Source organism: Anolis carolinensis, unplaced genomic scaffold (assembly GCF_035594765.1).
Source record: "Anolis carolinensis isolate JA03-04 unplaced genomic scaffold, rAnoCar3.1.pri scaffold_7, whole genome shotgun sequence".
NCBI lineage: Eukaryota > Metazoa > Chordata > Lepidosauria > Squamata > Dactyloidae > Anolis > Anolis carolinensis.
The window spans coordinates 19,945,724-19,958,223 of NW_026943818.1; the positions used below are offsets into that span (position 1 = coordinate 19,945,724).

The window sequence follows — 12,500 nt, forward strand, 5'->3', positions numbered from 1 at the left end:
TCTTCTGATCGCATTTGGCTGTGCTCCTCCGCCATCTGCACATTTTTCCTCTATTATTGTTGCTATTACATTTATTTTACTCCATTTTTATTATTATTAATGCATTTAATATTTCACTCTGATCTTATTATTATTACATTTATTATTTTACTCTATTATTACATGTATTATTTCCTGTATTTATTACATGTATTATTTTACTCTATAATTATTAGAAGGATACATAGGCACATTTACATTGAAGAAGATGGGAATAATGATTTAATCAGAGTTGGACAGTCTTATCTTAAATCTGAGCTTTATGTAAATATAATAATAATAATAATAATAATAATAATAATAATAATAATAATAATTTTATTCTTATACCCCGCCCCATTTCCCCGAAGGGACTCGGGGCGGCTTACATGGGGCCAAGCCCGAATAGAACAATAAAAACAAGACAAGAAACCAATGAAACCAATAATCAAACTATAAAAACAAGTCATAAAAACCACATACAAGATAAAATGTTAAAATCATGGATAAAATTCAAAGAATCTAGGACAAAGTGCTAAGAGTGTAAATATTCAAAAACATTTAACCTACTGATGCCTCAATTCATGTAATTTTATTGGTATCTATTTTTATTTCTGAAATTCACCACCCTCGGCTTATACTGGAGTCAATGTTTTCCCAGTGTTTTTGTGGTAAAATTAGGTGCCTCGGCTTATATTCGGGTCGGCTTATACTCGAGTATATACGGTAATAATAATAATCTTTATTTATATTCCACCCTTCTCCCCAAAGGGAGAGAGCGGATTACAGTATATAAAACAGACTGTACAGGCAAACATTCAATGCATTGTTACAATCACATACAATGAGACACACAAACAAAGGCAAAGGCTTCTCCTTTCATTTCCGGCTCTGGAGATGATGCTCATCTCTGGCTCTTCTCCATTTCCAAGCCGAGGAGCCTGCGTTGTTGTCTCCTAGTCGTGTGGCTGGCATGACTGCTTGCAGCGTCTTTATGCCTTTTCCCGCCGAAGCAGTACCTATTTATCTACTCACATTTGCATGTTTTTGAACTGCAAGGTTAGCAGCTCTTGAATGGATACAATGCCGGACGAAGGGGTCACATATAGGGGTTGTGCCTTCCTCCTTCCGACGGCCTCCACTGACCTCTCCCTTCTTTTCTCCTCCAACAGTCTTCATCTGCAGCTTCATGGTGGCGGCACCCATCTTCGGCTACCTGGGCGACAGGTTCAACCGGAAGGTGATTCTCAGCTGCGGGATCTTCTTCTGGTCGGTCATCACCTTCTCCAGCTCCTTCATCACCCAAGAGGTGAGCTCCTTTTGCAGATTTCACAAAGGAAAGAAGGGACTACATGCAGGGTAATTTTCAAGTGTAAGCAAACAGTATTTTGGCACCCCCTAAAGGCCTTTACCGGAGAGAGGAAACTCTTAGCAATGCGCCCCACGTTTCCCCAAAGTCCAAAGAGTTTCCTCCCTCCGGCAAAGGCCCGGCTTAGGGAAACCCGGGGTACCTTGCTGTTTCCTAGAACTTTTGTTTGCCTGCTTCTCTCTCTCTCTCTCTCTCTCTCTCTCTCTCTCTGGGTACTGAACTGGGTGCCTCGATAGCGCCCCCAGGGGATTGGCGCCTTCCACAAATGCGTACTTCGCTTACCGGTTCAGCCACCCCTGCCTACAAGTCCCATGCTCTGGAGAACAAATTTATAAGAGACAATGTACGCAGATGATGTGGTCATTCTCTCAAGGACACCCATTGGCCTAAGACAGTGGTTCCCAAACTTATTTGGCCTGCCGCCCCCTTTCCAGAAAAAAATATGACTTAGCACCCCTTGGAAAGGGGGCGTGGCTTAGAGGGGTGGGCGTGGCTCCTGCTCAAGAGGGCGGGGCTGAGCCGCTCCCCTAGTCCAAGATGCAGGGCTGGAAGGGGAGGTGGGTGGGGCCACAAATGGGCGAGCAGGACTGGGATGGGAGGAGTTACGAGCTCTGAGGCAGGGCTGAGCTTCTATCCCTGTCCTGCAGCGCCTGCCAGGACACAGGGATGAACCTCTATACCCCGCCCCTGTGTTCTAACAAGCACCTCAGGGGAGGTATACAGAGGCTCAGCCCTGTCTCATGCTCTTGGGAAGAGGACCCGCCCCTAGCCCTGCCCTTTAGTCTTCAAAGGCCTCTCAGAAGAAATATAGAGGCTCAGCCCTGTCTCAGGGTCTTGGGAAGAGGTCCCGCCCCTGCCCCTAGCCCCGCCCTTTCGTCCTAACAGGAGAAATATAGAGGCTCAGCCCTGTCTCATGCTCTTGGGAAGAGGACCTGCCCCTAGCCCTGCCCTTTAGTCTTCAAAGGCCTGTCAGGAGAAATATAGAGGCTCAGCCCTGTCTCATGCTCTTGGGAAGAGGACCCGCCCCTAGCCCTGCCCTTTAGTCTTCAAAGGCCTGTCAGGAGAAATATAGAGGCTCAGCCCTGTCTCGGGGTCTTGGGAAGAGGTCCCGCCCCTGCCCCTAGCCCCGCCCTTCCATCCTAAAAGGCCTCTCAGGAGAAATATAGAGGCTCAGCCCTGTCTCGGGCTCTTGGAAAGAGGTCCCGCCCCTGCCCCTAGCCCCGCCCTTCCATCCTAAAAGGCCTCTCAGGAGAAATATAGCCCTGTCTTGGACTCTTGGAAGGAGGTCCTGCCCCCGCCCCTAGCCCCGCCCTTTCGTCCTAACAGGCCTCTCAGAAGAAATATAGAGGCTCAGCCCTGTCTCAGGGTCTTGGGAAGAGGTCCCGCCCCTGCCCCTAGCCCCGCCCTTTCGTCCTAACAGGAGAAATATAGAGGCTCAGCCCTGTCTCATGCTCTTGGGAAGAGGACCTGCCCCTAGCCCTGCCCTTTAGTCTTCAAAGGCCTGTCAGGAGAAATATAGAGGCTCAGCCCTGTCTCGGGGTCTTGGGAAGAGGTCCCGCCCCTGCCCCTAGCCCCGCCCTTCCATCCTAAAAGGCCTCTCAGGAGAAATATAGAGGCTCAGCCCTGTCTCAGGCTCTTGGGAAGAGGTCCCGCCCCTGCCCCTAGCCCCGCCCTTTAGTCCTAAAAGGCCTCTCAGGAGAGGTATAGAGGCTCAGCCCTGTCTTAGGCTCTTGAGAAGAAGCCACGCCCACTCCTCTAGCTCCGCCCCCTGTGTCCTAACAGGTGCCTCAGGTGCTCAGCCTTGTCTCCAGCACTTGGGAAGAGGCCCCGCCCCTCCTCTGGCCCCGCCCCCGTGTCCTAATAGGTGCCATCACCGCCCCCCTGGATCACTCCAGCACCCACCAGGGGGCGGTAGTGCCCACTTTGGGAATTACTGGCTTAAGACAAGCCCTAAGTAGATTTGCTAACTACATTATATAACACAATCTTTGTTCTTGTTTTTATCAATGTCATTTCTACATTGATTCTATCATAAAAACATGGGGGAAAAGTGTATTAAACTACCAAAACTTTTTGCGGGAGGGACATCCTGCAGCACATTTGGCTCCCGTTTTTCAATGACTATCTCAGAGAACCTCAACCGTTTCAACCTAGTTTGTGGCAGCCACAAAAACAAAGTTCCCAGAATAGAACAAGTGCCGCACAATGAAACTGGAACCAACACTTTTAAACCAGGAACAGATTTTTTTTTTTACGATTTTTCTTACACATTGTTATGACTGGTCCCATCAGAAAACGTCCCTTGGTGCTTTAGGAAAGAGCAGGGCAGTGTTTCCTTCCCGCTCCGTTGGGATTGCAGCACAAAACTCGACACAAAGGCGGCAGCGGAAGAAGAGCAGGGACATGTAGGCTGAAGGGAATGGAAAAAAGAGCACGCAATAAAAGGCTGCCTGGAAAAAAGCAAACATCTCCTGCCCATGAAGCCACACACAGGAATGCCTCTCATCTCCTTTTTTGAATGGCTTTCCTTTTTGTGGCTTTCCTCTTGCGGTGTTTACATACAAACCTTGGCCCTCTTTCCGAATGCTTATCGTTCGCACAATCCTGGGTTTTCCACATTGTGTTGTGCCGTCTCTGTCCTTTTGTCATTGCGAGAAAGCAAGTAGTAAAGATAGTTTTCCTTTTGCAATTTGAAAGGATACTGTTTTCCTTTTTGCAATCTGAAAGTATACTGTTTTCATTTTTGCAATTTGAAAGGATACAATTTTCCTTTTGCAATCTGAAAGTATACTGTTTTCCTATTGCAATTTGAAAGGATAGTTTTCCTTTTGCAATTTGAAAGGATACAGTTTTCCTTTTTGCAATTTGAAAGGATACAGTTTTCCTTTTTGCAATTTGAAAGGATACAGTTTTCTTTTTTGCAATTTGAAAGTATACAGTTTTCCTTTTGCAATTTGAAAGTATACAGTTTTCCTTTTGCAATTTGAAAGGATACAGTTTTCCTTTTGCAATTTGAAATGATACAATTTTCCTTTTTGCAATTTGAAAAGGTATCATTTTCTTTTGGCAATTAGAAAATATAGAGTTTTCCTTTTGCAATTTGAAAAGAATACAGTTTTCCTTTTGCAATTTGAAAAGATAGTTTTCCTTTTGCAATTTGAAAAGATACAATGTGTTGTTGAAGACCTTCATGGCCGTAATCACTGGGTCGCTGTGCGTTTTCCAGGCTGTATGGCCATGTTCCAGGAGCATTCTCTCCTGACGTTTTGCCCACAACTGTGGCAGGCATCCTCAGAGGTTGTGAGGTCTGTTGGAAACTAGGCAAGTGGGGTTTATATATCTGTGGAATCATGTCCAGAGTGGGAGAAAGTGTGAAAGTGGCCATTGGCCAACTTGATTAGCATTGAATGGCCTTGCAGATTCAAAGCCTGGCTGCTTCCTGCCGGAGGGAATCCTTTGTTGGGAGGTGTTATCTGGCCCTGGTTGTTTCTTGTCTGGGATTCCCATGTTTCTTTATATGCTGTCCTGATGTTAGAGTTTTTAAATACTAGTAACCTAGATTATTAGTAATAATGATAATAATAATAATATATTATATTATGACACAGCAAACAAGATAGATATGCTGGATTTCGTATCACAAAATCACAAGTCGAACACTTCCCAAGTGTCTAGGACTGTGTGATGTATTTTCGGATGATGCGTGCAGATCCCAGCAGGGTGGCCTTTTGCAGCTGGCAGATCGTAATTTTGTCAATGTCTATTGTTTCCAAATGCCGGCTGAGATCTTTTGGCACGGCACCCAGTGTGCCCATCACCACCGGGACCACCTGCACTGGTTTCTGCCAGAGTCTTTGAAGTTCAATCTTGAGGTCCTGAGAGCGGCTGAGTTTTTCCTGTTGTTTTTCGTCAATGCGACTGTCACCTGGGATGGCAACATCAATGATCCAAACCTTTTTCTTTTCCACAACTGTGATGTCTGGTGTGTTGTGTTCCAGAACTTTGTCAGTCTGGATTCGGAAGTCCCACAGTATCTTTGCGTGCTCATTTTCCAATACTTTTGCAGGTTTGTGATCCCACCAGTTCTTTGCTGCTAGGAGGTGGGACTTGAGGCATAAGTTCCAATGAATCATTTGGGCCACATAGCTGTGCCTCTGTTTGTAGTCTGTCTGTGCAATTTTCTTACAGCAGCTGAGGAGATGATCAATGGTTTCGTCGGTTTCTTTGCACAGTATGCATTTTGGGTCATATTATTATTATTATTAACAATAATAATAATAATGCAATTCTAGGCTGCATCTAGGCCTTGGAAGGAGCCGAGCAAACCCACATTCAGCCATAAAACCAACCCTGGAAAAATCCCACAGCAGAGAACATCCGTTCTGGAAGCCGAGGCCATACTTTAGAAATTCCAGGAAAAAGCCTTGCTCCCTGCCAAAAGTTCCCAACGACAACAATGAGCGAAAGCCATAAAGGAGAGCGAAGGACAAAGTTGACATGTTCACAGGCCGAGGAAGGAATGCAAAGCCTCGCCGTCAGGTTTCCTGTCCATCGTTTGCACATTCACAGCTTCTCCCTGGCGACGGAGAAAGAGGAAATGCAGAAAGGGTTTTAGTTCAAAATAAATACAGAAAAAAATCAGAGGGAAAGAAGGTTGTTTCAAGAATGTGCCTTTAAAGAATTTCAGGAATTTATTATTATTATTATTATTATTATTATTATTATTATTATTATTATTATTCTGCAGTGTCAATGCAGCCCAATCTATACATATAAAAGAGTGATGGCATCAGGGCAGCGGACAAAACAACAAAACTACAGGCCCCCCAACCTCGAAATTTGACAACACAGCCCATCATCCATGGCTCTAGGTTGATACAACAAAAAGAAAAGAAAAATAAAGTCCTAATTAGAGGGAGAGGAATAATTGTTTTTATCCAATTGCTGCCAGTTACAAGGCTAAGTTCCGCCCACTTGGTCTCCTAGCAACCTACTCAGCCCAGGGGACAGGCACAAGAGTTTGGAGAGACCCCTAAGGGCCATCCAGCCCAACCCTTTCTACTATGCAGCAGGACACAATCCAAGCATTCACAACACATGGACAACATGCTGCCAGTTACAAGGCTAAGTTCCGCCCACTTGGTCTCCTAGCAACCTACTCAGCCCAGGGGACAGGCACAAGAGTTTGGAGAGACCCCTAAGGGCCATCCAGCCCAACCCTTTCTACTATGCAGCAGGACACAATCCAAGCATTCACAACACATGCACAACGTATAAATACTATACAGTACTACACAGGGACATAGACCCCCTCTACCCTCACCACTTTCACAGGACACAAACAACCAAATGCCTACTAAACATAAAGACAACCATACAACAGACATTCAGTACCACCACTACCTCAACCATTTCTCACCAACACCACCAGACATCGCCACAGCAACATGTGGCCGGGCACAGCTAATAATAATAATAATAATAATAATAATAATAATAATAATAATAATAATGGTAATAATCATAATAGCTGTTGTTGCTGCTGCTGCTGAATGCAGCCTGGCACTGTTTTAATTGTGGCTCCATCTACACTGCCATATAATGCAGTTTGAAACTCCAAAACTGGATTCTGATCCCAGAATTCCATAACACTGTCATGGCACTTTAAAGCGGTGTCAAACTGCATTAACTCTGCAGTGTAGATGCAACAGAGCTTAGTAGAATTCACTCTCAGTAAATGGAAAGTTCTTTTTTCATAACCTGTCAGATATATAGATAAGTAGGTAGGTGGACAAGGAGATATTTATTCATGTATTTATTTACTACATTTATATCCTGCCCTTCTCAGAGTGGCTTACAAATCAAATGTACATACAATATATTATTAGCATAGCACAATAAAAGCATTACATTACTATATTGTACTATATCATTATATGGTAATATTATTAGTAATATTACATTTAATATATAATATATAATTAATATTATTATATTATTATTAGTATACTATTGTATTACATTATAATATTATTATCAATATTATAAGTACAGTAGAGTCTCACTTATCCAACACTCGCTTATCCAACGTTCTGGATTATCCAACGTATTTTTGTAGTCAATGTTTTCAATACGTCGTGATATTTTGGTGCTAAATTCGTAAATACAGTAATTACTACATAGCATTACTGCGCATTGAACTACTTTTTCTGCCAAATTTGTTGTCTAACATGATGTTTTGGTGCTTCATTTGTAAAATCATGATCTAATTTGATGTTTAATAGGCTTTTCCTTAATGCCTCCTTATTATCCAACATATTCGCTTATCCAACATTCTGCTGGCCCATTTATGTTGAATAAGTGAGACTCTACTGTATATACAATATATTATGTATTTATAAATTATTGTATATACTATATATATGTATGTAAAATTAGAATAGCATTAGATAAGAGTTAGATAGATGAGAGAGGTGATAGCTAGCTGGCCAACAGATGGATAATAATAATAATAATAATAATAATAATAATAATAATAATAAAAAGCTTTATTTATATACCACTCTATCTCCCCAAAGGGACTCAGGGCGGTTTCCAACATAAATGCAAAACAACATACAGTAGAGTCTCACTTATCCAACACTCGCTTATCCAACATTCTGGATTATCCAACACATTTTTGTAGTCAATTTTTTCAATATATCATGATATTTTGGTGCTAAATTCGTAAATACAGTAATTACAACATAACCTTACTGCGTATTGAACTACTTTTTCTATCAGATTTGTTGTATAACATGATGTTTTGGTGCTTAATTTGTAAAATCATAACTTAATTTGATGTTTAATAGGCTTCTCCTTAATCCCTCCTTATTATCCAACATATTCGCTTATCCAACGTTCTGCCAGCCCGTTTACGTTGGATAAGTGAGACTCTACTGTACAATACAATACAGGAAATAATACATTATAGACAAAATACAGCAATAGATGATGATATTGATAATAATGATAATAATAATAATAATAATAATAATAATAATAATAATAATAATAATAAAACTTTATTTGTATTCCACTGCGATTGTCAACATAGATGAAGCTCTGTCCCTTCTGGCAGTGGCTGGTCATTTGTGTAAATGCTGGACATGGATGGAGCAATGATTTGATGATAATAATTCTCTGTAATAGGCAGTAAGAGCACCTAAAGCTTCAGAGAGCTTCTGTTCAACCATTTCAAAGCTCCCTGCTTGAGTAGTGATGGCATGATCGTCAGCATAGATGAAACTCTCTGTCCTTTCTGGCAGTGGCTGGTCATTTGTGTAAATGTTCAACATTGATGGCGAAACTATCGTGGGCTTTTCTGGGCCTGACAGAGTGAAGATTTGGACGCACGTAACTGGAGGTCTCCCAAATCCACCCCCCTCGTGTTCCCGTCACATGCCATTTCCAAGGCTCCGTGACCCAGGATTTAAGGATCATGGGCTTTCTTTCGGCATACTTGGCCAGATTAGGGCTGGATCGGTGGCGGAGGCGTTCTCGGAGAACAGTAGCGCAATTCTCTCTTTTTTTGTTCCGTAATTTCGGAGCTGAGCAGGAGAGGCAGGGACATATTTATCCCTATTAAAGGTTAGATTACCTCCTTGGCAAGAAGCACCGCCAGGCAGCTGAGAAACAGGGCCGGGAGGGGATTTGGGCCTTAGATGTTCGTAATAATAATAATAATCATCATCATCATCATCATTATCTGCACGCATCATCCAAAAGTACATCACACAGTCCTAGACACTTGGGAAGTGTTTGACTTGTGATTTTGTGATACAAAATCCAGCATGTCTATCTTGTTTGCTGTGTCATAATAAAATAATAATAATAATAATAATTCATTCTCTCTATACAGCTCTATCTGTCTGTCTGTCTGTATACACATGTACACAAACATATACACACACTAATCTATCCATCCATCTATCTGTCTATCTATCTGTCTGCCTGCCTGCCTGAATATGCATATGCCCAAACACACACATATCTCTCTATTCCTCCTTCCCTCCATCTGGCCAAATATCCCTCCAGCTATCTGTCCTATCTGTTCATAAAAGCAAACAATGACAATTTTTCCTAATAGGTATTTATCATTTAGGAAAGACCTAATTCATATAACACCAGGGACCTAAGCTAGCTATGTGTATATGTATATGTATATGTACATGTGTGTATATATATATGTGTGTGTGTGTGTGGCTCTCTATGTCTGTCTGTCTATTTATCGATCCATCCAGGCACCTATCTCCATATATTTATGTATGTGTCTATATTTGCTCATCCATCCATCTATGTATGTGTATTTTCCCATTTGTGCTGCAAAGGCTGTGAGTTGGCTGTTGCTGGGTGAAGTAACCCCTAGGTTGGCTGTTGCTGGGTGAAGTGGCCCTCTTGATTGGCTGTTGCTAGGTGAAGTAGCCTCCTGAGTTGGCTGTTGCTGGGTGAAACAGCCCTCTGGGTTGGCTGTTGCTGGATGAAGCGACCCCTGGGTTGGCTGTTGCTGGGTGAAGTGACCCCTGGGTTGGCTGTTGCTAGGTGAAGTGGCCCTCTGGGTTCGCTGTTGCTAGGTTAAGTGGCTCTCTGGGTTGGCTGTTGCTAGGTGAAGTGGCCTCCTGAGTTGTCTGTTGCTGGGTGAAGCGGCCCTCTGGGTTGGCTGTTGCTAGGTGAAGTGCCTCCTGAGTTGTCTGTTGCTGGGTGAAGCAGCCCTCTGGGTTGGCTGTTGCTGGGTGAAGTGGCCCTCTGGGTTCGCTGTTGCTAGGTTAAGTGGCTCTCTGGGTTGGCTGTTGCTAGGTGAAGTGGCCTCCTGAGTTGTCTGTTGCTGGGTGAAGCGGCCCTCTGGGTTGGCTGTTACTAGGTGAAGTGCCTCCTGAGTTGTCTGTTGCTGGGTGAAGCAGCCCTCTGGGTTGGCTGTTGCTGGGTGAAGTGGCCCCCTGGGTTGGCTGTTGCTAGGTTAAGTGACCCTCTGGGTTGGCTATTACTAGGTTAAGTGGCTCTCTGGGGTGGTATTGCTAGATTAAGTGGTCTCCTGAGTTGGCTGTTGCTAGGTTAAGTGGCCCTCTGGGCTAGCTGTTGCCGGATTAAGTGACCCCCAGGTTGGCTGTTGCTGGGTGAAGTGGCCCCCGGGTTGGCTGTTGCTAGGTGAAGTGACCCCCCTGGTTTGGCTATGGTTGGGTGAAGTGCCCCCCTTGTGATGTCTCTGGGAGTGAAAAGACATGATGGGAAGGGAGGAAGGAAAGAATGAAAGAGAGAAAGGAAAAAAGAAGAAAAGGAGAGAAGGAAAGAAATAAAGAAGGAAAAGGAGAGTGGGGAAAGGCACGAGGGAAGGGAAGAAAAACAAGCCAAGGAGCCCATAGAAATGGTCGTAGTGATAACAATGGATTGTGATGATGGTGATGCTAACTGTCCTTTCTCTCTGCAGTATTTCTGGCTGTTTGTCCTCTCGCGGGGCCTGGTGGGCATTGGCGAGGCCAGCTACTCCACCATCGCCCCCACCATCATCGGCGACCTCTTCACCAAAAACACCCGGACCCTCATGCTGTCCGTCTTCTACTTTGCCATTCCTCTGGGCAGGTACAGAGCGCTTGGCCTTGGGCTCCATTGAGCGTCTGCACCAGGCATCCTTTCACAACACGGGAATTCAGTTTTAGTAGCAAACCAGAGGTGAAACCAACCCTCTTAGAAATATTTCATCCAAAATATAATACAATATGACATAATAATGTTATAGTGTAATATAATATATTATAATATTTTCTGTATAAATGAGATTTACTTACAAACCGAAGGTGAAACCAACGCCTTAGAAGAGTTTCATCCAAAATACAATACAATACAATACAATACAATGATATTCTCTTATAATATAATAATATATTGTAATACTATATATGATATAATATTATAATATATAATAGGACATAATATGAGAATATAATAATAATATTATATTATAGTATATATACATATACAGTAGAGTCTCACTTATCCAAGCTAAACGGGCCAGCAGAACCTTGGATAAGCGAATATCTTGGATAATAAGGATTAAGGAAAAGCCTAGTAAACATCAAATTAGGTCATGATTTTACAAATTAAGCACCAAAACATCATTATACAACAAATCTAACAGAAAAAGTAGTTCAATTCGCAGTAATGTTATGTTGTAATTGCTGTATTTACAAATTCAGCACCAAAATATCAGGATATATTGAAAACATTGATTACAAAAATGCCTTGGATAATCCAGAACCTTAGATAAGCGAGGCTTGGATAAGTGAGACTCTACTGTAATAGTTATATTATATAATTAAATAATATATTGTGTAATATATTATATCATATTGTAATGTATTACAATATACTGTATTTTTGACTGTATCTTCCTATAATACAGTACAATACAAGGATATAATATAATAATATAGTATTGTAATACTATATATGATATAATATTATAATATGATATAATACAATAATAATATAATAAATAATATTATATTATATATAAATATTTATTATATAATTGTTATATAATTAAAATAATATATTATATCTTGTAATGTAATGATATTATATCATGTTGTAATGTATTACAATATACTGTATTTTTGACTATCTTCCTATAATACAGTACAATACAAGGATATAATATAATAATATAGTATTGTAATACTATATATGATATAATATTATAATATGATATAATACAATAATAATATAATAAATAATATTATATTATATATATATTTATTATATAATTGTTATATAATTAAAATAATATATTATATCTTGTAATGTAATGATATTATATCATGTTGTAATGTATTACAATATACTGTATTTTTGACTGTATCTTCCTATAATACAGTACAATACAAGGATATAATATAATAATATAGTATTGTAATACTATATATGATATAATATTATAATATGATATAATACAATAATAATATAATAAATAATATTATATTTTATATATATATATATATATATTATATAATTGTTATATAATTAAAATAATATATTATATCTTGTAATGTAATGATATTATATCATGTTGTAATGTATT

The 12,500-nt window shown here is 41.0% G+C and overlaps 1 protein-coding gene across 3 annotated transcripts in view; it reads left to right on the top strand.

Annotated features, from left to right (window-relative positions):
- Positions 1-12,500, top strand: part of spns2 (SPNS lysolipid transporter 2, sphingosine-1-phosphate) — a 76,159-nt gene that overhangs the window by 29,448 nt on the left and 34,211 nt on the right. For all 3 annotated transcript variants that reach the window (XR_010000321.1, XM_062960679.1, XM_062960680.1), the window contains exons 3-4: positions 1,191-1,327; positions 10,851-11,002. Coding sequence is in view for 2 of the 3 variants with exons in the window: in XM_062960679.1 (XP_062816749.1) it covers positions 1,191-1,327; positions 10,851-11,002 (289 nt within the window). In the remaining variant the exon portion in view is untranslated. The remainder of the gene's footprint in view (positions 1-1,190; positions 1,328-10,850; positions 11,003-12,500) is intronic.